This window comes from Eublepharis macularius, chromosome 14 (genome assembly GCF_028583425.1).
Source record: "Eublepharis macularius isolate TG4126 chromosome 14, MPM_Emac_v1.0, whole genome shotgun sequence".
NCBI classification, from domain to species: domain Eukaryota; kingdom Metazoa; phylum Chordata; class Lepidosauria; order Squamata; family Eublepharidae; genus Eublepharis; species Eublepharis macularius.
In genome coordinates this window covers 496,228-523,060 of record NC_072803.1, presented here as the reverse complement: position 1 = coordinate 523,060, position 26,833 = coordinate 496,228, and the positions used below count along the sequence as shown (strand labels likewise).

The 26,833-nt window shown below is 58.3% G+C and overlaps 1 protein-coding gene across 1 annotated transcript; it reads left to right on the top strand.

Moving 5' to 3' along the window:
• LOC129342262 (FXYD domain-containing ion transport regulator 6-like) lies at nucleotides 1-25,920 on the top strand. The gene is made up of 12 exons (XM_054997942.1): nucleotides 1-185; nucleotides 12,641-12,731; nucleotides 13,835-13,898; nucleotides 14,412-14,450; nucleotides 14,540-14,614; nucleotides 14,966-15,002; nucleotides 15,819-15,868; nucleotides 24,173-24,229; nucleotides 25,174-25,212; nucleotides 25,398-25,472; nucleotides 25,617-25,653; nucleotides 25,750-25,920. Exons 2-12 carry the CDS (start codon nucleotides 12,726-12,728, stop codon nucleotides 25,772-25,774), a joined length of 504 nt encoding a protein of 167 aa, XP_054853917.1. The 5' UTR covers nucleotides 1-185; nucleotides 12,641-12,725; the 3' UTR covers nucleotides 25,775-25,920.
• The last annotated feature ends 913 nt before the right edge of the window (nucleotides 25,921-26,833 follow it).

Genomic DNA, 26,833 nt, shown 5'->3' with positions numbered 1-26,833 from the left:
GCCCAGCCCAGCCCAGCCCAGCCAGCCAGCCAGCCGCGACTGCGAGTGGAGCGCCCACGGGAGGGAAGGCAGGCGGGCAGGCAGGCAGGCAGGCAGCCCTCCCGGAACGTCGCCGGACGGCGCGGCCCGCCCGCCAGACGCGCGCCAGCTGGGAAAGCGCCCTCTCCGCGCCCGCCAGCCTGCTGGTAAGCCCCCGCGGCGGACGCGGCCCAGCCAACTGGCAGCGCCCCGGCGGCCCTGCGAGCAACAGCCCGACGTGCTCCCGGCCCCGCTCCGGCGCTAGACCGAGGCGGCGAGCGGCCCTCGGGCTCCCGCCTGGGGCGGGGCGGGGCGGGGCAGGGTGTGCCGCGGGCGCAGCCCCACCCTCGCGCCTGCCTCCCGCCCGACCCCGGGCGCCTCCGAGCGTGTGCAGAGCGCTGGCGGGGGCGCGGCGCGCTCCCGGGCAGACGCTGGCCGCAGGGGGCTCCGGCGCGGGCACGAGGCGCGCCAACCCCGCCCCGGCCTCTCGGCCCGCCGCGGAGCGCGCACGTGCCTGCCTGCCGGAGCCCTGGGCGACGAGCTCGCGATCGGCCCCGCTGTTGCCATGCCGACCGCCTGCTGCCGCGCTCCCTCGGCCCGGTTGCCTAGCGACCAGCCCCCTCCCTCGACGAGGCGGGCTCGGTGCTCTTTCCCGCCGGCCGCGCGGGGCTGCTGCGCGCTGCCTGGAGCGAGGGGGCGGCCGCTGCGCCCCCCCCCCCCGCCCAGTAGCTCTCAGGCCGGCCCTCCGCCTGCCTGTCCCGGCGCCCCTCGAGGCAGCCGCCGCAGGGCGCCCGGGAGGCGGTGACTGCGAGCCTTGGGGCGGCGGCGGCGGCAGGGCTGGCCCATCTCCGCTCCCCGGCAGGGTCAGCCGTCGGGGGCTCGCTCGGGGAGGCAGCGCCTCGCCCGCCCGCCCGAGCCCCAAGGGCCCCGCGGCTTCCCAGCGCCGCTCCCTTCCCCTTGCAGGGGCACGTTCCTGCCAGGCGGGCGCGCCTGGGAGGCGGCGGGACTGGACGGGGAAGCCCTCCAGGCCCTGGGCCGCCGGGCTTCCGCCCAGAGGCCTGCCGGCCCAGCGGGGCGTGGGGGGGGGGGGCGAGCGGTGCGCCAGGCCGACTCGCCCGCCTCCCTTTGGACGGCTCCTCTGGGCGCGCCGCGGGCGGAGGGCGCTTCCGCGGGCTCTGCTCGGCCCGGCTTTGTTAGGCGGGCGGGAGCGCGCAGCAGCTGAGGGGCGGAAGGAGCGGCGGCTGCTGCTTCAGCGCCCCCGATTGCGGGAGAAAAGGCGCAGTCCGGGCGCGCGTGGAGCGCAACGTGCTGGGGGGGGGGCGCTGCGTGCAGATGTGCTGGGAAGAGCTGCTGGGGGGGGCGCCGAAGCCGGCTGCCATCTTGCGAGGCGGGCGGCGGCTGTGCGCGCGTGCGTGTCTGCGCGCGTGAGTCATCGGCCTGGCCGGGGAATTGTTGCGCGTGTAGCGCTGGCCGCGAGGGACGCTTCCGGGGAGGGAGCCGGCGCCCCTCCCGAAGAAACCCTCGCGGGCCTGGGCGGAAGCGCCGCGGCTTGGAAGCTGCCGGAGAGGGCCTGCCCTGCCCGGTGCAGGAGGCCCCACAGCTCGGGCGGGGGGCGGGGGCGAGCGTGGTGGGTGCCCGTTTTTGCAGGCGCTTTGCTTTCTGAGGCTGCAGCTGGGCGGGGAAGGGGGGGGAGGCACCATTTCCTTCTTCGTCCTTGGGCCATTTTTCACCAATAATCCTAAACCACAAGTTGCTTTTGCCTCCACAGGAAAACATCATGGGGACTTGGGGTTTTTTCTACAGTGCAGGCAAAAGCTTCGGCGGGGAAGAAGCCGGAGGAAAAGAGTGACAGGCTGCCCTTTCCTAGCTCTGCACCTGTGCTCCGGCGCGCCCCCCCCCCCCAAGCTGGGCAGATTAAGTCTGAGTCTAAAAATAACGTGTAGGCTGCTGGGGGCAGAGTTCTGCTGTCTAAACCGCTCTATGCACTAATATAATTGGCCCAGGATCCAGCCTGGGCAAAGCCTAAGCAAGCAGGGAGGGCATAAGAGGCTCTACCCTTTTTGCCTGCTGGTGGGTTTCCTGTTCCGAATCAGACTCCCTAGCATCGCCACGTTGGGAACTATAGGGGGGTCCCACTTGGGGGGGGGTGCAGTTTGGAGCTAGAAATGGCAAGTGGGGGAAAGGGTTAATTGTGCACATCCAGCTACTTTTTCCGCCACCCTGATGGTCCTGGAAAGAGCTCTTTCCATTTCCCAGGGACCCTTTGTAGCGCATCTTCTTATGATGTCTTGTTTGGCCTTTTGTTGATTGGTAATCTGCTTTTGAGGTGTTGTGTTGCTACTGGACGATTGCTAGCACTGACGCACGGAGCACAGAATGTGTGTTTCTTTCTCTTTGTTTTTCTTGCACCTATATAAGGGAACTGCAAGACCACCCATTTGCAGACTAGGAGCGGAACCACAAGTGACAAAAGGTACAGGTTGGACACTTGTCAGCTTCCCTCAAGTGTTGATGGGAAATGTAGGCGTCCTGCTCTCGCAGCTTGGCTCTCCGACTGCTGTCCAGTGGACTTTTCAGCTGTCACTTGTCCAACATTCCGCCAAGCTGCCTACATTTCCCATCAAAACTTGAGGGGAGCTGACAGGTGTCCAGCCTGTGTCGGGCGTCACTGGTGGTCCCGCTCCAGGTATCCTGAGCCTTCTGAGAGCAGGAAGGCAGTCACTGGGCAGAGGAAGAGGAGGGACATGCCCGTATTCTTTGGTGGGCAGGAAGAGTTAAGTGCATTCCTGCTCTCAGAACCAAGCCCTCCCCTGACCTGGTGAGCAAAAGATGGCGTCGCTGGGGCCAAGGGTGGGATGTGTATGACCACTGGCAGACTCGGGTGGCCAGTGTCAAGCCCATAATAATAAGTACAACTTGAGGTTCATCGTTCCAAGTTTACGCTGCTTCGGAGATAGCTATTTCCTATGGTTCTTTCTTTACCTAGGAAAGAGATCTCTTTAGCTCCCTGTTTGATATGACTTCAGTTTTAAAAGATGTAAGTGTGTAAGCTTTGCTTTAAAATGAATCTTATTTTGGTCTAAAGTGAAGTATGCTTATGAAAAGAAAAGTTCACTGAAAAGTTCAAAAATATCAGTTAGGTATGAGCGGGGAGCACTGCAGACTGTCCGGTTTTCCCTGCTTTAAGAAGCCTGCTTACATTAATTTCATGCGTCGCTCCCCATTTTTACTCCGTTGGGCTGTGTGCAGCAGGTGCATTTCCTAACCCGCTATCAGCTTCGGTAATAACAGAAGGAATAAAAGCAAGGGGGAGAAAGAAAGCAGCCGTGGAGACAGACAGCCTTCCGTTTTCAGTGCTTTTGGAATCATTGGAAGGAAGTGGCACAGGAACCCGCCCCCCGCGCCCCCCCCCCCCCCCGTGCTGAGGCTCACAAGCAGGCGTGCCTTCTGGGTACTTTCCAGACCTCCGGGCGAGGGCAATTGGGCTTTCCCTTAAGGTGCTTCTTCCTCTGCCTGCCCTCTCCCAACATTAGCCCCACAAGGATCACAGGCCATAAAGTTCTGTGCTCAGCTGGTACACACCCTCTTGCTGCCTGCTCATCTGGTGGGTGGGCAAAGTGCCTGGCTTAGCCCTGGCAAGCACCTGCAGAAGGAGCTGACGAGGGCTGACTGATTCTGACAGCCAGGCGGGAGTGGAGCGGCTTGTGGAAGGCTGCCTGCCGTGGTGTCTTGCCGGGTGAGGGATTCCCTGCTCACTGCAGCTCCTCCATGCCCAAAACGGGGGTGGAAAAACATTTCCAGTTCTTAGAAGACGACATCCGTGATTCAGTGTTGGTGCAAGACTGAAAGCAACATGCTGGGCTTCGTTTTTTAGTGCCCGCATGTTCCGCTTGCTTGGGACTTCCAGGAGTGGGATTTTTTTCTTGTTTATTTTCACGATTACGCCATGGAAACTGAGGTAGCAGCCACTGAAATATGTCAGGATATTGCTTGTTCTCCTCTGGAGCAGGCTCTGGAGGGGTCACAAAGGGCAGTCTCTTCATAGCACTTTCCATTGTGGGGCGTCACCCCTGTTCGTCCTCGAGCTGGGACTGACCCTGTGCCCAGGCGGCACCCATCCCACCTGCCTGAAGAAATGTGGGGGCAGCTGTGCGCTACCAGCTTGGAGGGCTTTGAAGGGCTTGGGACTCCCAGCCACTGAGGCCAAGGGCAGCGGATGTATTAGGCGAAGGAACGTCTCTCTCGGCATCCACACCCGCCTTCTTTTGCCTTGAGGAGCTGTGTAGGAGGACTCGGGGGCTTGACGCTGATTTTCATCCAGTCTGATACTTGAGAGTGGCCCCCAGGCTTCCTGAGAAGAGAAGAAAGCCCTGGTGGCAGTGGGAGCATGAATTACAGCAGTGGTGGAACGGCTCCATCAACCCAGAAGCGCCTCTCTGTTTGGGTATCCGAGGTGCCAGCCACCGTCCCAAATCTCCGCCTGGCCCTGCACTGCTCTCCCGGCCTTCCTCCTCCTCGGAGGGGTGTTTCTCACTCACTCTTTCTTCCGTAGATGGCCACAAATGGGTCATTTTGGGAATTACCTGCCAAGAGGGACAGTCCTCCTGGCTTCCCTACCATGTTGCTGTTCTCAGGCTCTGCCTGGTGCCCACATCTCCTGCTCCCCACCCACTGGTTACCACTGGGACAACTTGCTGCACATGGACTCCTGGGGAATTAACCATCAAACCACCAAGTGCCTTCCTTCCTCTAGCACCCATATGGAATAGCCTGGTCAAAGGGTGATAGTCTCTGTGGCAGAGAGAAGAAGTACTGACATTTAAAACAAATAATTTATTAGAAGTAAAAAGGCCACGCTCATGATCTCTGCTCAACAATGCATTGAGCAAGGAGTACAAAAGAAAGACGCAAACATGCAGTTCGCGTGTCCCTCACTCTCGACGTGCCCTAGCTGGTCTTATTTCAAGGCAGACTCTCTTAACTGAGGCGTTGGCCTTTCTGGAGCTTTGATGGTTGCTACTTTGGTGGTGCTTGGGAGCAACCCCCCCTCCCCACGCCAGCTGTCTTCTGCTAGGGATTTTGTCAAGCCCAAACCTGCAAGTGAAGTACGCGCCTGCATTAGTGTACCATTTGTGCACACAACATATAGATGAGGCCTGATGAGAGAGGTACATTGAGGGGTGGGGGAGAGGGGAAGGGGGAAGGGAGGTGCTCCGAACATCCTTTCCCCTCAGGTTGTGATTGGGGGAGGGAATAGATATCTCAAGGATGCAGAAGGCCTGTGCTGGGGGTGTGTTAGGGTGCATGCATTTGGGAAGTCTTGGATCACTTCTCTGGGGCAAGGTGTCAACATGACTTTGCTCAGATCCAAAATAGGTGAGGGGTGAAGTCCTCTCCCCCTCACACACACACAACTGCTTGGGTTTCATCCTGAGGGCAGAAGAGAGAAAGACGGGGGGGGGGCACCTTCGGGCCGTCTGGATTTGGCAACAAATGAATGCTGCCCTTCTTGGGGAGTCTGGCCTAGAATGAGGAGTGGGGAGGCCAGAGGCGCTGCACAGCTGGAACCAGTCCAGGGGAGGGAAGTGCTCCCTTTTGCCTCCTCTCTTGCAGTCCTGGGGACGTTCAGCTCAGCTGCCCGAGATTCCTCTCCTCTAAGCAGAACGTGGCCTGACGGGAGGGAGTCCGGGCAGAAAGAGAGCAGGCGGGACCAGACCAGTCTTACGGCACCAGCTTGGCCCATGAAGCGGGAAGCTGCTTCGGGGGCCAAAAGGCAGGATGTCCTGTGAACGGGGCTGTGGCCAAGGGGGGCTCTCTCTTCCTCTGGGCGGCCCCTTCCCAAATAGCTGCTCACAAACGACTTGCGGGGAGGGGGGGGGTGTCTCATTTTCCTCTCTCCTCCTCCTCCTCTATAGCCACCCCCTTTTCCTGCTTTTTTCCTTCCCACCTACGCACCAACCTTTTATATGCCCTCCACATCTTCAGCTGTATTCATCATTTATAACCCATCTTTCTCCCCACTGGAGACCCAAGGTGGCTGCGCGTCTTTCTCCACTCCTCCATTTTATCCTCACAACGACCCTGTGAGGTAGGCCAGGCAGAGTGTGTGTGACTGGCCTGAGGCCACCCAGCAAGCGTTCGTGGCAGAGTAGGGACTCATCTCCCCATTACTACTACTACTGCTACTACTAGAGTTCCCACTCCTTTTACAAATCTGGGACTTTCCCAGGTTTGTAGAAAGATCTGTCTTCTCTGTCCATGGTCCCAATCTCCATATTTAAGTATCCACAGACTGGGCAACGTTGAGAATTGGATATGTTGATGGACCTGAAGTCAGAGGGCTTTCCTGCTCGGGGCCACCTCTTGCCCCCTGCTGAAGCATTTTCTGTATCGCCTGAGGCCGTATCTTGACCCTCTGCTCCCTCCTCTTCCTTGAATAACCTCCATCTGTCTGCTTTGCCTCTGAGCGCTCTGTTGTTAAAAGCTGCAGCTTGGGGCCTTTTGACATAGTGAACTCTTGAGTTGTAGTTGCTGTTAGCAAATAGGTTGCTATTTACAACATTGGCTCTGCCAAGATCTTTGGATGATGGCAGCTAAAAGCCTCTGACTCAGGTGTGTGTGTGCTGTGTACTTGTGAAAACATTGGGTAGAAGACAAGGGAGAGCCCCTGCAAGAATGTACAATGTCACTGCCTTGTAACTCCCCCTGCCCTGCAACCCTAAGTGACTCATACCTGACTAGCAAATGTCTTAGAGCTAAACTACAAGAGGCGAATTACACGAGGCACTCAGATGAAGGGAGTCGCCATGTTCGACTGGAAGCTGAGTTTTAAAAGAGATCGGAAGGCTCTGTCAATTTCCTTTCTCTACAGAGCCAGCAAAGATCTTTCCTCAGAGGGTTTGTTTCTTTCCTCTTTGCCTCCTAGAAGGGGAGGTGAAACTGACAGAGCCTTCAGGAGGCAAAGAGGAAATTAGCAAACCCTCTGCGGAGCCATCTTTGCAGGCTTTGTAGAGAGGGGAAATTGACAGCTTCCCAGCTAACATTGTGACTCCACGCGCTCCTCCTCATGTAATTTTCTCTCTGGTAGCTTAGGTCTTAGTCAGGAGGCCTTCACGTCTTCTGTGTTCTTGCTGTGTATTGTGACACCTGCCATGCTAACCCACGAAACCTATGTGCATGCTGCAAATGCATGTATAATTTCCATGTTTGCATGTGGAAATTGTCTGGCACGATCATTATTTAGATATTTCAGGGATTCTGAGCGAGCTTTGCATAACTGAGGCTGTTCTAACAACAACATCAAATTCAAATATTCTTCCAGCTGGCTGTCATTATGTACTCTTTGCTTCTTGTACTGTGTGCTGGATACTGGCACAGGGCAGGGTGGCATTTGAAGACTACCTGCCCTTCCTTCCCTGTCATCTGTGGCTGGCACAGCTATCAGGGAGGCTTCATTGCCTTCCTCTCTCTTATCCAGTCCTGGTAGTGCAAACACAGCCCTCCCCACTAGAGCAGGGTCATCATCCAATAGGCCAGCTGGCTGAACACAGCCTTGGATCAGTGACTAGGGACTACTGCTCCCCAGGAGCAAGGCCGTGCACACGCCCTGCCCTGCTGAGCCCTTGAGTCTCTCCCTCTTTCAGCCCTCCTTCAAGGGGCAATATTCAGGCCTGGAGCACCAGGGCCCGTCTTTTCTCCACTCGCCACTACCAGACATGCTGCACTGCCTTATGCAGTGAACAGGAAAGGAGCCCTTGGAGAGGTGGCTGGGCGGGGGGGGGGGTCTGGTCTGATTGCTTCCAGCTTGTGGGGAGATGGTGGCCGATGGGCTTGGTGTCAGGGTCACAGCCGGGTGCCTCTTCAGCTGGTGCCCCCTCTTTGATCATTTTCCCTCTGGCTTGGATGATAATTCCTAGGACAGGACATGGCCCCTAGTGTCAGAAAGGCAGCCTCCCTGTGGCACGTTTGGGTAGAAAGCAGAGCCAGTCTAGTGTGGGCTTTCAGGTGAACCACAAACCACTCCAGGAGGGTGGGTGGAAATCAGCATACAGACGTGGCATCTGGCCATCTGTCTCAATGACCTTACAACTGTCAGCCTATTATTATTAACTTCATTCATAGCCTACTTTTCTCACCGAGGCTCTGCACTGATTCCAACATTTGAAAAGCAATAACACCAGACAGGAAAGACCTCCAATAAACAGTGCAGCAGAACTGGGGTCACAGAACTGGAAAAATGATGCAAAGGAAAACCAGTCAAAGGCATAAGATGCAATAATGAAGAAAGGGGATTACAGAGGCCGAGTGCCCTGCAGCAGCGAGGGAGGAGAGGTGCACGATAAACAGCATGACCGACTGCCTTACTGTCCCTCCCAGGAGAGCCTCTCCAGAGCCCTTCCATTATATTACCGCCCAGATTCCTTTGCAAACACGTCCTCCTGAATATTTCTGTTTTGCACAGTATGGGAAGTGATGGGGGGGGGGGGCTTGCTGACCAGCTCAGGCAGCCTATTCAACAGAGAATGCACATCAACTGGCGGTTGCTGATTTCACCCATTTTCAGGGTGGTGCCTTTGGACGGCTTTGCTCAGCTGAGCCGAACTGTTGTAATGGGGCATCACTGGAGAGGTGACCCCACAGGTATGTGGGTCCAGAGCCATTAAGGGCTTGTAGGTGTTGAAACTGAACCCTGTAACCAGGGGTCATTTCGTAGAAAAAGAACTGCAGGAACTCATTAGCATATGCCACACCCCTTGATCAGGCCAAAACGGCCAGGATTCTGCTGCTGCCAGACCGGGGGGTGTTCCTGTACCTGGTAGTGGCTGTTCAGAGCCCTTTTGCCCCCAATCCAGGCCAAAACAGGCCCCAAATGGCCATCGTGGGCATGTTTTGGCCTGGATCAGGCCCCAAACAGCCCAGATTGACCCAGTCCTGGCAGTTTGGGCCCGGATCACGGCCAAAACAGCCTGGACTAGATCGGTGCTGGGCAGGGGAGGGTTCCCTCACCCGGCATCGACCAGATCCCAGCAGTTCTGGCCCTGATCCCAGCAGAAAATGGCCCAAATGGCTGAAAGTGTCCCTTTTGGGCCAGGATCGGGCCCACAAAGTACCGGATCTGGTCAGAGCTGAGCGGGGGAACCCTCCCCTCCCCAGCACTGCCCCAGTCCAGGCTGTTTTGGCCCAGATCCAGGCCTCAAAGGGCCGAAAACGGCCATTTTGGGCCCATTTGAGCCTGAATTGGGGCATAAAAGGCCGGGACCGGGTCAGTGCTGGGAGGGGGTGGCCTCCCCCACCCAGCACAGATCTGATCCAGGCTGAAAATGGCCATTTTGTGGCCGTTTCGGCCCAAAATGGCCAGGACCACGTCGGTGCCTGGTGGGGGAGGCTCCCCCTGCCCGGCACCGACCTGATCCGGACTGTTTTGGTCCTTATCCAGGCTGCAATGAGTCCATTGCAGAACAGCCGGGATCGAGTCAGTGCCGGGCGGGGGATGCTTCCCCCACCCAGCACTGACCCGCTCCCAGCTGTTTTGGCCCCAATTGCGGCCGTTTTGGCCCCAATCGAGGCCTAAAAGGCCCGGAATGTTTTAAAGTCGGGTGGGCGGGGCCACCTGACTTGGGGGAACTACTGGAACGGTGTTCTGGTGCGTTCCCCCTCGAAATGAGCCTTGCCGATAACCAGTGAAGCATCTGCGGAATGGGCCTGACCTGCATGTTCTTACAGGCTCTGCTTCCTGCCGGCTAGCAGCCAATCTGCAGCCTTCTGTGCCAGCTGGCGTCTCCAGGTTGCCTTCAAGGGTAGGCCCATGTTGAGTGCATCACAGCCGGCCACGCCCAGAGCCACCATTGCATGGCTCCACGTGGCCAGATCATCTGAATCAGGGTAGGGGGGCATCTTCAGGGCTGAACCGAGCTGCCTTAACTGGCTTCTCCAGCCTTGATGCTGGATCCAGTATAACCCCCAGGCTCTTCACCAAGTCAGCAGCAGCAGCAGCTGGCCTCCCATCAAAAGTTGGAAGCGCAACGTCATTCAGGACACTGGTCTTCACAATCAAAATTACCTCTGTCCTGTCAGGATTCTTTTTCAACTTATTTACCCTTTAATAATAAAAATAATAACATTCAATTTATGTACCCCGCTGTGGGACAACTTAACATCCACTCAAAGCGATTCACAAAGGATGTTGTTATCCCCACAACAATCCCCCTGTGAGGTGGGTGGGGCTGAGAGAGCTCTGAGAGGGCTGTGACTGTCCCAATGTCACCCAACAGGCTTCAAGCGGAGGAGCGGGGAATCAAACCTGGTTCTCCAGATTAGAGTCCTGTTGCTGTTAACCATGACACCAAACTGGCTCTTGGTGCCACAACAGGCAGGCACCGGTTAAGAGAACATAAGAGAAGCCATGTTGGATCAGGCCAATGGCCCATCCACTGTGTCTCACAGTGGCCAAAAAACCAGGTGTCCTCAGGAGGTCTGCCAGTGCGGAAGGGACACTAGGGCCGATTCCAGATGACTAACCTTAAGTCGCTTCATGCCGTCCTCTTCCGGATCGCGACGGGGAAAATGCGAAATATCGCGTTTCCTCGCGCGAGTTTTGTGCGACGACGCGCAAAACTCGCGCGAGGAAACGCGATATTTCGCATTTTCCCCGTCGCGATCCGGAAGAGGACGGCATGAAGCGACTTAAGGTTAGTCATCTGGAATCGGCCCAGAAGCCCTCCCACTGATTGCCTCCCCCCCCAACACCAAGAATACAGAGCATCATAGTTCATACTTTTACCTCAGCAAGATGGCAGGGGCCACAATGTCAAAGGTTGCTGATAAATCTAGTAGGAACAACCAAGAGGCGCCGCCCTTGCCTGCCTTCAGTGAGAGGTTGTTGACTGAGGCCGTCAGCGCCTTCTCCCTCCCATAGCCTGGCCTGAAAGCAGACGGAAAGGGGTCTGGGTCAGGTGAGTCATGCAGGAAGACTTGGAGCTTCTCCGCTACCCCTCTTTCTACCATCTTGTCCAAGAAAGGCAATTTAGAGTCAGGGCAAGGAAAGGTGGCCTGAGCCAGTGATTGATTTAGATGGTGAGGGGTCTGGTGACCAAGTCCTGTGAGGAAAGCTGGAAAGAGCTGGGTATGTTTCTCCTGGAGAGGAGGTGGCGGAGAGGTGACAGGATAGGCCTCTTCAAGCATTTGAAGGGCTGTCACATAAGGGATGAAGCAGAGTTGTTTTCTGTTGTCTCAGAGACCAGAAACAATGGGTTAAAATTAAAGCAGAAAAGTTTGGGGCTGAACATGAGGAAGAACTCCTGGCAGAGCAGCCCCTCAGTCTGAATTTGGGGGCTCAGGACAGAGCAGGCATTCGGACGGTGTGCCCCCCCCCCCCCGCTGCCCAGCAGATTCGCTGTCTGGGCCGATGGAGGCGGTCTCAGACTGGTCATGAAGGGCCCGAGGCTTCAACGTTGCTGCCAAGGCCGAGGTGTGAGGAGTGGCTCAGGACTTCGTGGCGCCAGCCAGACAACCACAGGGCTGCTCCAGAACTCCGCGGGTATAGTGGGCAGGGCAGCTGCTGGACTGCTTTTCTCTGGAGACAAACTGCATGGCCTGGTAATGGGGGGATTTCCCACTGCCTGTTAGGTTCACAGGCACTGGTGGGGGGCCACTTAGGATGACGTGCCCCAGGAGACTGATGGAACCTCAAGGTTTCGTGATGTCTCTTGGGGTCTTTGGGTTGGCACTCCTAACTTGGCACTCCTACCTTGTACTGGCAGAAAGCAAAGATGTCTCGGGTAGTGGACACAATTGTGCCCAAGTGTCCCGTCCCAGATAGCAGAGGCTAGAATGCTCCCTGGTTTCCCAAGGAACTTGAGGTGGTGGAACAGGGGTAGCGGGTTATAGGAGTGGAGGAGAACTTGAAGCAAATACGAATGAACTTGGTGGTGGTGACAGGGGCAAAGTGAGCTCCCTTCATCCCCTCCGGTACCTTTGCAACGCTAGCCAGCGGAGCTTTCCTTTCTGCACTGGGGAGGGGGCTCCGGTTCCAGGCCCCGCAGGACGTCCCCTTGTGAGAATGGGCCCCCAGTGAGGCTCTGACATTTGCATTTTGCAGATACAGTCACTTCCATTCACTGCAACTGAGATGCCACGTTTGGCTCAACTCAGTCTCGGGAGGCTTCTGGTGGGTGGCCTTGTCCTAGCGGTAGGGATGGTTTCTGGTTGGTGAGACCAGGCGAGGCGGCCAAGCTGCTTGGAAGTGTGTGACTCACCCCACTAAGTCTTGACCCGTCTCCATCATGGCTGACACTATGGTCAGTGGGCCTGGAAGACCCTCGATGCTTGTCTGCTGGAGCGGCGGTCTACTTTGGTGGCTTTCGATAGCAGGGACTGAGTCGTCCTTCCTGAAGGCCTGGCTGCGGTTGGAGTAGGTGGCGTTTGGGTGGTTCTCCTCTTACTTGGCAGGCGAGTTTCAGGAGGGGGGAGACTGCCCCCCAGCCCAGTGGCCTTTATGCTGTGGGGCCCTGCCTGGGCCAGTCTTGTCCCCCACGCAAGCTGAGCATCAACATGTAATTGCAGGGAGGGGTTTCTGGGGGTTTGGAGGGAGGTGCTACCAGTATGCGCTTTTTCTCCTTCACAGCCGAACCTGGTGAGTCTGCGGAAGACCTGAAGAGCTGCGTGGAGAAGCGGTGTGGAGAAGAGCTGCGTGGAGAAGCGGTGCGTGCATGAGGGTCAGTAAACCGAAGCCTCGTCCAGACTAGGCTCGGGTGCTGTTAGTCAATGCTCATGACGGGGGGGGGGCTGTGGCTCAGTGGCACAGCGTCTGCTTGGCATTCAGGGGGTCCCAGGTTCAACCCCCACCCTGGCAACTCCAGTTAAAAGGACCAGACGAGGGGATGTGCAAGGTCTCTACCTGAGGCCCTGCTAGTCCAGAGAGGCAGGACTGTCCTTGATAGCCCGAAGGTCTGACTCCCGAGAAGGCAGCTTCATGCGTTCCTATGACAAAACTGCTCCCGGGAAGAAGAGCCAGCCTGCCCTGGCAGACATTGGCACTCCCTTGAAGGAGCGGGTTCCAGCTCGGGCGTGCTGCTGGATCCTGGCCAGTGCTAGGCAGCTCCGGTCTGCCAAGCTGCACCTTTTTCAAATTTGTGTGATATGCCAGTTACGGGCATTTCTTTGAAAGCAGGACCTAGCGGCCGTGCTCCATGCTCTGGTCGCATCCAGGTTAGATCACTGATGTGCTGTGAAGGAAAACTGCCAGGAAACTTCCATTGCTCCCCAGTATGGCAGCTGGAGAAGGGATCTCCCACAGCTGTGCTCCCCGTCTCTTTGTTTGGTACCTAGGCTGGTGGGACAGGGTTCTCCAGCACCACAATCCCACATGGCTGGGATGGAAGGTTTGCATGCAGTGACCCACAAGGTGTCCGGGGGAAGAGGCTGCCACTCCGCGTGGCCCATTTCCGGGGGCTGCTGAACCCAGAAAGGCTCGTGGCAGAAAAGGCTGCCGCCTCAATGAGAGGGCAAGGTCTGGGAAGGGGGAGAACAGAAGGGCCTGCTGGGGGGCTTTGTTTGCCATCATCATGGGCATCAGGTCGGCTGCTGGATGGCCAAGGCGGGGGTTGAGTGGCGTTATGTGGAGTCGTTGCTCTGGAAAACTCAGCCAGGGGAACTGTGGGGCTCCCTCCTCGCAAGAAGTGCCCCCGGAGCCCTTCTGCCAGCCCAGGCCAAGCCCAAGGCAACCTAATGCCAGCATGGCGGGTGCCCTGGGCGGTGGGAGAGGCTGGCTCGAAACTTCCTGGCCTGCACTCATGGATCTTGCTTGCTCCCTTCTCAGGCAGTCATGGAAACGGTGCTGATATTCCTCTGCTCTCTGCTGCTTCCGGCGATCTTTGCCGACGGTAAGGGCCACTCTTGATGGAGAGGGCGTGGCAGAAAAAACATGCTGACCCCCAACTCCTTTGTGTGTGTGGGGAGAGAGGTCAGACTGGGCACGCTGAGTGGATTTGGGCTGTGTGCGCCAAAGATCCCCCACCTCATTGTCTCTCTCCAAGATGAAAGGGTTGTGCTGATCCCCCTGAGACAACTCAGAGGTGTCTATTGTGGAATGGATTGTCCTGGGTTTGGGAGCTCAGACTGTCTGCTCCAGAAAGAGACTTCCAAGGCTAAAGAGCCTGTAACCAGTACCCCCCCTCCACCTACCGGTCAGGCAAAAGCGGAGCAGTTCCTTCCCAGTCTCTGGTGGCTCTTCGGCCAAAGGGCCCCCGTGGCTGCCTGGATGCTCACAGAAGTGGCTTCCCGCTGCTGCGCACACAGCAGCCGGCACCTGGACGGGCACCTGGACGGGCACCTGGATGGGGGGTTCTGTGTTTTGCTGCTTGCAGTTCATGATTTCCCCCCCCTCTAATTCCCAGTGACTGATCCAAAGGAGGACAAGGATCCCTTTAATTATGGTGAGTATCAGCCTCCTCCCCAGTATGAATTTCTTCCCCAAATGTGGCTGCCTCTCGGCACAGAAGCCTCCCCCTTGTATCTCCCCCAGACTACCAGACCCTGCGGATTGGTGGCCTGGTGTTTGCGGTGGTCTTCTTCACCGTTGGAATTCTCCTTATACTGAGTAAGTGAGCAGGTCCTTCGAAGGTCTGGGGCTGCACTAGATGGGCCTAAATTGGCACGGGGTGTGGAGGGGTGCCGGGGGGGGGGTTGTCATCCTCCCAGTGAACAGCCGCACCCTGCCGCACCCTGCCCAATTCCGTGCCTTGTCCAGGCACTCTGCTGCCTGGTGGAAGATCCTCAGAGTTGCCCAGAGGGGCCAACAGCAGCCACCCCCTGGCCTGAGCAGCTCTCGGCTGGGAGCTCTGCCCCAGGGAGCCCAGGGGTGTGCGGGGCAGCGGGGGGGGGGGGGGCGGCTGCCTGCTCTGCAGACGAGGCCCCTTGCAGGCTCACAGCATATGTTCTCCCTCCCCAGGCAGACGGTGCCGATGCAGCTTCAACCAGAAGCCACGGTACGTTCGTGGTGCTGAGGATCCTGGGAAGGGGGGGCGGGGGGGGCGGGGTGCTCCTCTCTTCCTCTCCTCTGCCCCCATCAATCTCGCCCTGTATGGATTCTGTTCTGAATCTGGATTTAAGCAAAGAGCAACTGGGAAAGGTTCTAGTCAGCATCGTTATGTGCAGCCGTCAACAGCCACGTGTCTCTTTCGCCGCAAAGGAAAGTTGGCCTTGGAGGCTACAATTTAATTGGGCATTGTGGAGGGGCGCAGGTGGCCCGCACGACCCTTTTCTTGGGGCCATTGGTCTCCTGCCTTCTCTGCCCCAGATCTGCATCTCTTCCTAGCCAGAGCCCCTAAAGCCCTCCACTCTCAAGGGCGGGAGGCCGCCCGGCTGCAGGGGACAGCTGGAAGAAAGGGAACCGCCTGCATGGTGCAGATTCTTAGCAGCGGGATTAGAGCAAAACGCAGGTGGTTGAGAGCCAAAGGAGGATCTGGGAGGCCCCGCCTGGAATCCCCACTCTGCTGTGGAAGCTGGCTCTCTCTCCGCTTAGCCTACCTCACAGGGTGGTTGTGATGATAAAATGAGGGAGGGGGAATGATGCTACAAGCTGCTTTGGGTCCTCATTAGGGAGAAGAGTGGAGTATAAGTGTCTGAAAGAATGAGCTTCCCCACATAGAAAAATTGCACCTATTCTGCAATGTGAAAAGCGACATGGACCTCTCCCCCCAGCCCCGCAACTTGCACAGGCCCCTCCTAGGCTTCAGGGAAGGGGAAAGGGGCGTTGGACCCCCCACAAGCAGGTCAGCGGCTCTTCTGTGCTCCCATTGCAGGGCTCCAGGAGACGAGGAGGCACAAGCTGAGAACTTGATTGCTGTGAACGGTAAGCACCTTTCCTTGAAGGCCGTTCCTTGGGAAGGAGATTCGGCACCTTGGCAAAGGGGCTCCCGCGTGGTCGGCTGCCCCACATTTTCCCTACCAGGTCCCTGTGGTGGCCACTCCTGCTGCCATGAGTCCCCCACCCCCGCCAAATCAGCAACTGACAAGCTACTGTGGCTTTATGATGCTATAACGTAGCTGTTTGCCTATGACATTGTTTGAAACGTGAAAAGCCCCATGGGTTGAATAGGCATGGTAGGCGCACGCTTTCGGTGGGGACCCCCCCCCCGTGGCCGTGCCCCTCCCCCCACCTTTTTTCCAGGCAGGTGGGAGAATGGGGGGTGGGGCAGGAGTAATGCCAGGTGATGTGCAGATGAAAACCCGGCATCAGCCAAGATTCTGAAAACTCTGTGGTCCATCTCTGGACCCTCTCACACCCCTAGGGGAGCCAGGCAGAGCCCTTTGTGGTTCCTGTGCCACAGCAGGGGACTGTGGCAAGGGGAATGGTCATTATTTGGTTGGGGCCAGCAAGGAGACGGACTTTCCCATCCACACAGCAGCCCGGGCATGCTTCTCAAAACATCTCAGCCCATCGGATTTAGGATAGATTGCAGAGAAGCCCCAAGGAAAGCCCAAAAGCTGCATGAAAATACCGGGGGTGGGGCTGCGTCCTGCTAACATGGGAGTCGCACCCAGCGGGGAGGGGCCTGAGGTGACGTCTGACTGACTTGCCTTCTGCGGGTTCACGGTTCACCTGGAGAGCTGCCACCCAGGTGCGCCCTCTCCCACAGGCAGCCCCTGCTGGTTCGTGTTTGGGGGGCCCACCCAGCAACTGAGGGGCTTTGCCTGTCTGCAGGGCCAGGGACTCCCAGCCCGATCATTTCTCGGCTTGGAATTAAGTAGGGCGCTCACAAAGCCCGGGGGGGGGAATGTGCCTCTCCCGCAGCTGTGGGGAGGGGAAGGCACGGCCGGAGGCCCCTGGGAGCTGCCCCCAAAGGGCACCCTGTCCCCTCAAGAGGCATGGCTGTCGTGTGGTGTGGACTCGTGAGCCCTGATGGGTGGGACCTCAAGGCCCCTTCGGGAATGCTTCAGAATAGAACCATGGCTTTCGTGAATGTGGGTGTTCATTTTTATTTTGCAGCAACAGGAGCCCCTAAGGCGGAGAACTGAACTCAGGCTGTGAGGTGAGGCTTGACCAAGGGGAAGGGGGTCAGGAGAAGGTGGGGGCACCTGCCCTCGGTGCGCTGCATTTGATCAGGCTATAGTGATGAGTAAATCTGGGATTGGGGAGTTTTCAGGTGTGTGCTGAATTTGGCTTCCCGAGACCTTGAGTGTTGGAGGGCTTCCCCCCACCCCCCAAATCCGCGCCTCGCCTCATCTTTGGGAGTCCGTGTCTGAAAACGCACAGGCTGGACCTGCTGGAAGATGGCAGACCCTGAGCTGAGCTGCTTGTCTTTCGTCCAGCTCCCCACCCCCGCCATTCATTCTTCCAAAGCATCTAAATGGTCAGGAATGCAAGTGGGAATCAGACCCATGGACAAGAGGGGGAGGGGCTGGATTTTCCACCCACTTCTTGGAAGCCTTTGTAGTTGCCAGCGGGGGCTGTTGGACTGGGGGCACCTTCTGTATGTAGAGCAGGTGCTCCATCGCTGAGCCAGTGATGGAGCCTCCTCCATGGGACAGCCCTTTCTGGGGGGGCTGGCAAGGGACCCCTTCCGGCCAACAACGAAGCAGCGGTGCTGTCCTCGGAGCTCTTCTGGATTTCATCTGCCTGGTAGATTTTGCCTTTGCAAAGCAGATGCCTCAGTCCGAACGTTGGCCCTTCGGAAGCTGGAAGCATCCCCTCACACACACACGGTGCTTGACTGGGACTTCCTTTTTCTCTGTAAAATTGTTTCCAGAGTGGCTTTGAGCTACGTTGCAGCATTCTTGGCAGTCAGTCCGGAAAAGGCATATATTCCAGCGGGGCTTGCAAGGTCCCAGACAGACATTTCCAAGAGAGAAGGAAATGGGTGCCACTTGCTGCTCCTGAGCAGAGTTGACAGCACTGCCTTGGCAAAAGCTGGGAGAGGACACAGTTTGGGGAGGCTGTGACATCACTTCCAGATGACTCTAGGAATTTCCCCTAATCTCTGTGGTAAAGAAAGACCATGGAGACAAGGGGAACTTCCTAGAGTGCCGCTGTGGATGCAATTTTCCAGCCATTTTTTCTCCTGCTTCTCAATTTCTTGAGGGTGGGGCATTGGGGCTGGAATTTGCCCTCTGTAGGCTGGCAAATGCAAACCTACTCATGCACCATGCAAGTGAAATGCCACCTCTGTGTCCAGTCCTCAGAGCCTCCACTGTGGCGAGAGAGCGGGTAAGGCTCGAGGGCCAGCCCTTCATTCAGCTCCTCTCTCCTCCTCCTCCTGCAGATCAAGAGACCAGATGATGGACAAGTGGACCCGAAATGCGGATGATGGGAAGAAACGCAGAGGCGAGGGCCGCAGGGCATTGCAAGGGACCACTGAGAGCTCTGTGTCTTGAACATTGGTTCTGTATTTAAAACCCTCACTGGACTTCCCCTCCCACCAGTACCGTCCCAGTGTATAATGTTCATATGTGGTGACTGTTGACTCCACTTTGGCGTTGTGTTTGTCTGTTTCCCAACACTTCCCTCGTGCTCTTTCAATGTGGACCCCCATTCTGTGAGAACGAGTGATGGACGGGGCTCCTGGGGCCTCTGCAGCTGCCCCAGGGTGGGGTGGGGGAACAGTTCACCCTGGAGCGTAAAAGCACCTTCCATGACATTTAATGCTGGTCAAAGAATGAAATGTCCCTGGGTGGGGCTCAGGGGCTGGATGAAGGAAGAGGGGCTGGAGAACCTTGACCCTTCAGCACCCACGGAAGCTCCCTCCCTCCAAGGCTCTCCTTCCCCTCTGCGTAGGCGGGAGGTCACACCTTTCCCCTCTGGCCCATTTTCAGCAAGAGGGGCGAGGCAATCGCTGCACCCTCCCCTTTCATGGTCTCCAGGTCATTGGAAAGGAAGAGGCAGCTTCGTCCAGGAGGAGGCAGCCATCTGTCCAGTCGTGGCAGGCTGAGAAGGGGAAGAGCAGCAGCAGCAGCCCAGCACATGGCTGATGGTGCCTCTTTTAGCCTCTAAGCTCCGCAGGGCCTCCCTGAGACAATTGCGCTCTTCCAAACAGGGCTGGCCTGGGTCCTGCTTTGCAAATGCTCCTTTGTCCGAGCAGCTGCAAGGCAAAAGCACTTACTTTTGTGAACCCTCCCCTCCCGCCCTGCAATTGGCATGATTCTGGCTGCCCAGTTTCCTTTCCAGGGTGCTCACGCATCCAAAAGGAGAACGTAGCTAAGGGAAGGGGGTTCAGTTCACTTAAATGCAAGGACGTCCTTTCCGTGCAGAGGCAAGGAGCATTGCCCCTTTCCCCAGGACTTGCCTGGATGCACGTGGAGCCCAGAGCAGGGACTGTTTTCCGCCTGGATGGATTTTGGCCAGTGGGACACGCCAAGGGCAGCGTGAAGCAAGCGCCATCTTCGTGCTCCTCACCCACCTCTTTGTCTTGTCGGTGGTCTTGATCACACTTCCCTGGTTGGTTGAAATGAACCCATAGCAGATCCCCCTCCCCCCCCCCCCCCGGTGTTTGCTGTGTGTGCGCCACACGTTCTCTGCAGCCGTGTACCTCTCTGTCAAGCCTGTCGTGAGCTTTTGGTAACCACCATTGAAAAACCCAGGTAGAAAACTTCCAAGCCGTAAAACTGTTGTAAATTTGAAAGCCAAATGCACTGTTGTGTTTTCATCTGAAATAGGCAACCCGTACCGCTGTGATCAAGGACTGTTGCGTTTTGTGTTGTGTCCCAAAACCCGAGAGAGAGAAGGAATAAAAGACCATTTCTATTTCACGGGTCCTGCCTCCTCTTGCTGCACCTTGGCCAGTGCTCTGGTGCTTGGTGCCTCCCTGGGTATTGAGCGTGCGCCTGCTGTGGGTGGAGGGGGCGGACGTGGTTCCAGCCGCCGCCTCTTCTTCCAGGTCTCTGCTGCACAACAACCAGTAAAACAGAGTTAGGGCCTCCCCTGCTGCACTCTCGCAATAGTGAAGTGTCAAGGCCGGCCTTAGCTGGCCCAGTTATCTATATGCAAGTCCCGATTATCCTGCCTCTGGGGCCACTACACACTTGGGCTCCCCCAATCCCATCGCACGGGTACAGCCTCAGGAGTCATGAAATGAGGGTTTCCCCCTGAAATTACATCAGTAGATCCAATCAGAAGAACGTGCTTTTCACCCGCTGGGCCCCAGTCGAAAGCTTGGGCCTTGTCTGTACTTGGCCCACCCCATCCGGCACTCCCAACCAAAGAAGAACTCAGTGAACAGCCCAGCCCAGCAGAGGTTGGCATCTGCTAGACAGCCCTTTGAGAGGACAGACCCCCAATGACTGGCAAGAGCTTGGCTGCCTTGGCAAGAGCTTGGCTGCCCAAGGGAAAGAATTCCCTTGGGCATTACTCCTTGGAGAGGCTCACCCGGTTAACTGTATGGTGTGGCTTGGTTTTGAGTGGCAGCCCACTGTTTCCGAGAAGGACTGTGGTGCGTGGGGGGGGGGGGTTAGCAGGAAGGCCAGGTGGGAATTCCAGAAGGGTTCGTGGTGCGAGTTTCTGCCTCTGCCAACCTCTTGCACTCAACTGGATTCTACAGGCAGTAAGAAACTGGTCTTCAGTGAGTCACTGGTGATCGGGAATGGATAGGACAGGAGCTCTCTTCGCAAAGCCAGAGGGCGTGATGCAGCCTGGGAAATGGAAAAGGTGGTTTGGGGAACACTGAGGCTGGAGAAAGAGCAGCGGTCATTTCAGGGAGCTTGAAGCAGTGTGAAAGTGGCGGCATGGATATGGGGCCCACTTTGGGCTCTGGGTGGGCAAGTTTGGCTATCAAAAAGAACCCTCTTTGCCCAGAAGTGCCAGTGGCAGGGAAGAGAGGTGGGGGTGCCTTCGGGACGTGACCCCTCTTCCAGTCTCCAGCTGCGGATGCATCACGCTGTGGCTGCAGCGACTGCAGGCTCTCTCTCCTGCGCAGCCCCCCCTCCCCCTCCCCGTAGGCCACAGTCCATCTCTCTCGACAGCACTTTTTTGGGCAGCCAGGCAGAGAACTTGACCTCCCTGGCATGGGGCCTTGTGCAACTCTTTGCTTGAGAATGAGCGGCTCTGGGCACGGGGGTGGGGGGTGGGGTGCTGGCAGGGCTGCCCCCCCCCGAGAGCGGGCTCTCCAAGGCAACAGCCTGTGAGACTTCCTCCTTGCTCCTCCGTCTTTGGGCAGGAGCCTCTTGGGCGACGGACCTTCCAGACAGAGGTTGGCTGGGAACTGTGCCTTGGGCTGATTGGATGCCCGGGGCAGCAGTGGGCTCTCCTTCAACACAAAGGGATTTCTCTCTCCCTCTTCTGGTATTCCAGCAGGGAAGTCCTTCCCTTTGCCGTGAGGACGCCAGCCCCTCCTGTACTGGCTAGGGGTGCAAACTCTGGCCCATGCTGAGAGAAGCCCTCTGAGGGCCGCCTGCTGCCCTGGGCCTGGCCCGCCAGCAGCGCTCTCATCACAGCCCCTGCCTTGTGGTTCTTGTCAGTTCTTTCCGCCTGGACTTTTGGAGCGGACTGGAAAGTGGGCTACAAGGTGATGGGGAGAGCGACCCCCCCCCCACACCTCTGCCCTGCATCGGAATGCTTGTGGGCGGACTGCGTGCTTAAAAGCGACCCTGTTGGAAGCCCCGGTTCCCTCTGCCCCCTTGGTGCCTCCAGTACAGAGCACAACAGGAGGGCCTGTGCATGGCAGAGGATCAGTCCAGACCTTAGGGGAAGCACCCCCCCCCCGCCCGCCCGCCTCCCAAGGCTGCCCACGTGTGTGTGTTGCTGAGGGGGTCTCCTGAGCAGAGATGCTGCTTCAGCAGTGGGGGGAGGCCCGGGGGAGGGGGTCACTCCACGGGCGGGGAGGGAGAGGGGACCAGGGGCCGGCCTGAAGCGGAGGCTTGGGACAGGCCCTGCATTTGCAGGAATGCTGGAAGCGTTGCAAGACTGTCCTCGCCCCTCTTCTCCCCGCCAGACTGCCTGGCCAGCTGCAGCCACAACAGAAACATGCCCTGAAGGGCTGCTGGCAGTGAGCAGAGCCAGTGAGGGGGGAGGGCCAACTGCAGCAGCCAGCCGCGACCCCGAGGCATGTGCCCTTGCTCGGTTGGAAAGGTCGCCGGGCTCCTCCTCCTCCCCCCATGTGAAGAAGCTAAGCGGAGAGTGGCCGAGGAGTGGCTTGGCTGGCTCCCAGCCACCAGTGGGCTACGAGGGCAGCGGCCCATCAGGAAATTTCCCTGGAAGTTGAAAGCATCAACTGCTGGACACGCCCTTGCCCCTCCCCTGCCTGGAACTCTGGCCTGGGCCAGCTTCTTTGCTTTGCTGGGCGCCCTTTCCTGCCCAAGGCCTTTCCCTCTCCTTCCTGGGAGGGCGACTGGCCGAACAAGGCTCAAATCCCCCCACCCCCACCCCGAGTTCTGCGCCCCTTGGCTCCTTCGTCTGGACAGTGTCCCCTTAGTTTCTCTCCCTTCAGCTCATGTTGTACAAAGATTGGTGCTGTGGTGAGAGTGAGTGTCAGGCTACAGTCTGGGAGAGCCAGGTTCGAATCCCGCTCTGCCATGGAATCCTGCTGGGTGTCCTTGGGCCCCTCCCCCCTCCCTCCCAGCCTCAGCTCCCTGACAGGACATTGTTATTGAGAAGAGAAATGGAAGAGGGCAGGGACGCTACTTTGGGCCCCCAGAGGGGAGAGCAATAAAGCTTTAAAATATATAATTTATTTGCTGGATTCCTAGTTGACCGTTCTCCCTGAGAATCAGAGAGAATTACACAGAATAAGCTGGTATAAGTTGAGACATCTAATAAGCAACGTACTGCGATCACAGAAATCTTAACAAGCGTAGCATATTAGGCACAAAACCGAGCGCGGACACAATGCAGAGAAATGGTACTACCTCAGAAGAAACCGTGCAGGCCCGGGGCCTCCTTCCCGTGTTGGACGGAGGAGCGTTTCAGAGCTCCGCCCTCCTGCCGGTTCTCCCCGTTCTCATTCTGCCCTCCACCTGCACAGTTCTTGCCCCAGAGAGATCCGAAGTGAAGATCTGACTGCAAAGGGTTGTGCAGAAGGGCTTCTCTTGGCAGAAGCCAGACTGATTTTTCACTCAGCACTTTGTTCCTGTAATAACGTGCTTTATCATTCTCTAATAACAGTTTCTACTAATCTACCTGGAACAGATGCTCGGCAAACGGCTCTATTATTCTCTACTCTGTAATTCTCTTGCACATACTAGTCATAGATCCAGAGGAGTTAGCCATGTGAGTCTGTAGTAGAGTAGAACAGAAGAGAGCACCTTTAAGACTAACCAACTTTACTATAGCATAAGCTTTCGAGAATCACAGTTCTCTTCTATATACCAGTCAGTAGTTCAACAATTTTACCCAGGAGTTGATTAAGGACTCTTGTGTTCGACATCTGGACAAGAAGACGGGTTGGTTTCAGTTTGTCTAGTAGTCCTACGATGTCATCTCTCATTCCTCAATTTGATACCCTTTCCAGTATGGATTCCCAACCTACATTTTCCACAGTGAAAACAGATACAAAGAATTCATTCCGTTTCTCTGCCATCTTCCTTAACTCATCTGTTTGTTGCTTTGTCACCTCTATAGCCAACTACCCCCCCCCCCCCACACACACTGGTTTCCTGCTCCTGATGCATTTGAAGAAACCCTTCTTGTGTGTCTTAATGTTTTTAACAACCCGCGCCTCACAGTCTCTTTTTGCTTGCTTTACTGGCAACTTTACATTAACATGAATGCGGAATGTAAGAGCACTGTTGTCACGGCTCCCAATTGGTGCAACGCCATCTCCACTCACAGCAGGTCTGGGGCAGGGGATGGGTGTACAGCCCCCCGCCCCCGCCCCCCCCAGAGCCTCCAGCAGTCTTCTGCCCAAAGAGCCTCCACAGCTTCCCTGGCCACAGATGATCCCTGACCCTTGCTGTGTCCCTCTGGCTGATCAGAGGGGGTCCTTCTGCGGCCTGGGTGTGGGGCTTGGCTCTGGCTGGTTCTGTGTCTCGCCTGCCCCCCCCCCCCACTGCAGTGGCCTGCCAGAACAAGTTCCTGGCCCCTCCCAAGGAGAGGTGGTTTTTCCAAAGCAGTGCCTGGGCCAGCCATGCGCTTTGCCTTGTGACTGGGATAAACATTACACAGAGCCTGTTAATGGTTAATGAGGTTTGCCCCCCCCCAATTAATGCCCCCGCCCTCCAATGCTCCTTCCCATACCGAGGCACCCGCCAGCAGTTGCAGGGCAGAGCGACAGGGCAATGGCTGGTGGTGAGTGAGCGGGCTGGGGGCTGGGGGCTCTCCCTGTCCCACACAAGCTGGGGGGGGGGGTTGGCTGGCAGAGGCCTGGCAAGACAGTTCTTTCTGCACAGCTGCCTTCAAGGAAGCATTTTTATTATTAACGCTTTTTCTTACTTCGCTATGCGGGAAAAGATGACCCCCCCTCTCCCCCCAACCAAGAGAAACCATCTCTTGCAAAAAGGAGAGAAAGCAAGCAGGCGGCTCAGCAGAGTTCGAGGGCTCCGGCCCGGGACTCCTCTGGGGGCACCGCAAGGGCACGCGGCACCTGCTCTTCCTCCGGCTTCCCTGTGGTTCGCCTTGGGCTTAGGGGGCCGAGAGGGGTCCTTGGAGAGACCCCTGCCCGGAGCAGAGAGGGGCGGGAAGCTGAACTCGGGCAGCTGGGGGAGAGGCGCCGTCTGGGGAAGAGATGCCCTCGGGCCCTTGGCCCTGCCGCGCCAGGCACTCGGGCGGGCGGAGGGAGCGTCGCTGCTCTGTTCTCAGAGGCGGCCGGCCAAGCAGCAGCAGCTTCAGGCAGCCAACAAAGGCAGGCCGGGGCGGGGGGCTCTGCAGAGCCGCTCCCGTCGCCCGCCCCCTGCCCCTGCCCCTGCGGCTCAGTTGCCCCGGCCGCCCTCGACGCCCCCGGCCGCAGATCGGGCGGGTGCCAGTGCTGAGCGGAGGGCGGCAGAGAACCGGGGTCGGGGGCAGCCACTGGCCGCCAGCTGGGAGCCAGGGCAGGCCGAAGGCGAACGGGGCTGCCTGGTCCGCCCGGCGGGCGCCCTTTGGCGCCTGCCTTCGCTGGGCGGCAGGGCAGCCGCTTCTCCGCCCTGCAGGGAGCAGCTTGCCCTGTTGAATGCGCGCCTGGGGACGGCCCGGCCGGGGAGGCCCCGCTGGTGCCGCGGCCGCCTGACCTCCTCCCGGCTCCTCTCCTTCCCCAGAGACCTTCCCCGAGGCGGAGATGGACAGATTCACGTACGGTAAGGCGGGCGCGGGCGGGCGGGCAAGAAGCGGGAGGCCCCCTGCCCTCGCGGGCCCTCCGGGCCACGGGCGCCCCGGGCCAGCGCCACCTCCGGCGGGCGCCTCCGCCAGCTGCTGGCCCGGGCGAGCGGGGCCCGGCCGGCACGCCCACCGCCTAACGCTCGCTCGCCCCCGCTCGCCCCAGATTACGAGACCATCCGCAACGGGGGGCTCATCTTCGCCGTGGTGGCGTTCCTGATCGGGCTGCTCGTCGTGCTCAGTAAGTCCGGCGGGAGGGAGGGCGGGAGGTCAGCCCAGCAGCGCCCCAGGCCGGCCAAGGCTCGGCGCTGGGCTGGGCTGGGCGGAGCCGCGTGGGGCGCGCCCGCCGGGCCCGGGTCTCACCGTCTCGCCTCCCCGCTTGCAGGCCGCCGGTTCCGCTGCGGAGCGAAGCGCCAGCCCAGGTGGGTGCCGTTGGGGCCGCGCGCCGAGCACCGGCAGGGGGCTGGGCATGGGCTGGGCTGGGGGGCACCGGGCTGACCGCTGCTTTCCCCGCGCAGGCAAGCCGACGAAGAGGAGCTCTGAACAGCCGCGAGGGGCCGGAAGCAGCGCCGCGAGGGAGGCGGGCCGACCTGCGGGGAGCCTCGACGACGGCCGCCGGCGCCCGAGCTGCGTGGGAGCGGCGGGCCGGCGCCCCTGTTTGCCCCTCAATAAAGTGTCCGGCACAGAAAGGCGTTGGGTGCTCTTGCCGCCGCTCTGCCCCCCGCCCCCCGCGGGCCTCGCTCAGAAGCTGCAGGGCCTGCTCAGCGCCGGCGCCTCCCCGCCTGAAAGGCCATGCGGCGCTGCCAGGCAAGCTGCGCTCCGCTTGGCGGCCCTGGGCTTTCGGAGCGGTCTGCATTCCCCCTCCCCACTTAGCGGGGCGCTTTCCGGCGCGCGGTTGGGTGCTCTCTTTCTGGAAAGAGTGCCGCCTGCGTAGATGCCCTGCGAACGAGAGTTTTCGTTGCCTCCGCCCCTTACCCCGCCCCCCCCCGTACCACTGAAGGACTTGTTTAAACAGCTGGGAGCTGACCTGCCGCTGTCGTGTCGTAACGTTCTAACTGTCTGCTAGTTTCTCTCGAGTTCCCAGCTCGTTTGCAGGCCTCCTTGAAGTTCATTCCTAGCCCCTTCCCCTTATGGTAGGCCTTTCGTCTTGCATTTCTGCAGCAAGAAGGGCTAGAGGCTTGCTTTTCAAAATGAAAGCTGGGAATTCAGAGGGCCCTGTAAACAGATCGTTATAAGGGTATAGCAGTATATCCGGGGCCTATTTTTCTGAAGGCCTCCGGTGGCATGGAGGCAGCGGCAGTTGAAGCCAGGGCTGAGGCCAAGGCAGTGCTAGGGAACCTGCTGGGCGGATGCCCCAGTAACACTGAACGCTGGTGCATGTGCGATGGCTACAAAAGTTGTTTGGAGAATTGTTGCTGTCTGCATATAGCGAGTACAAATGTCAACAGAAAAGGCAAAGGGGAAATCCAGAGTCTAAAACGCCCAGACAGCTCAGCGCTTAGTAATAACACGGGTGTGAGTGTGCCATGAGACCCCCTGCCCCGTCTTCACCTTCTGGCTCTGGCAAGCCAACGCAGAAAGCCCACCCAGCTCCCCATTCCC

Bases quoted from the DNA above. Each gene is read 5' to 3' on its own strand.
- LOC129342262 (XM_054997942.1), top strand. The intron at 13,899-14,411 runs GTAAGGGCCACT...TCTAATTCCCAG, and splicing joins TCCGGCGATCTTTGCCGACG to TGACTGATCCAAAGGAGGAC. The intron at 14,615-14,965 runs GTAAGTGAGCAG...CTCCCTCCCCAG, and splicing joins TGGAATTCTCCTTATACTGA to GCAGACGGTGCCGATGCAGC.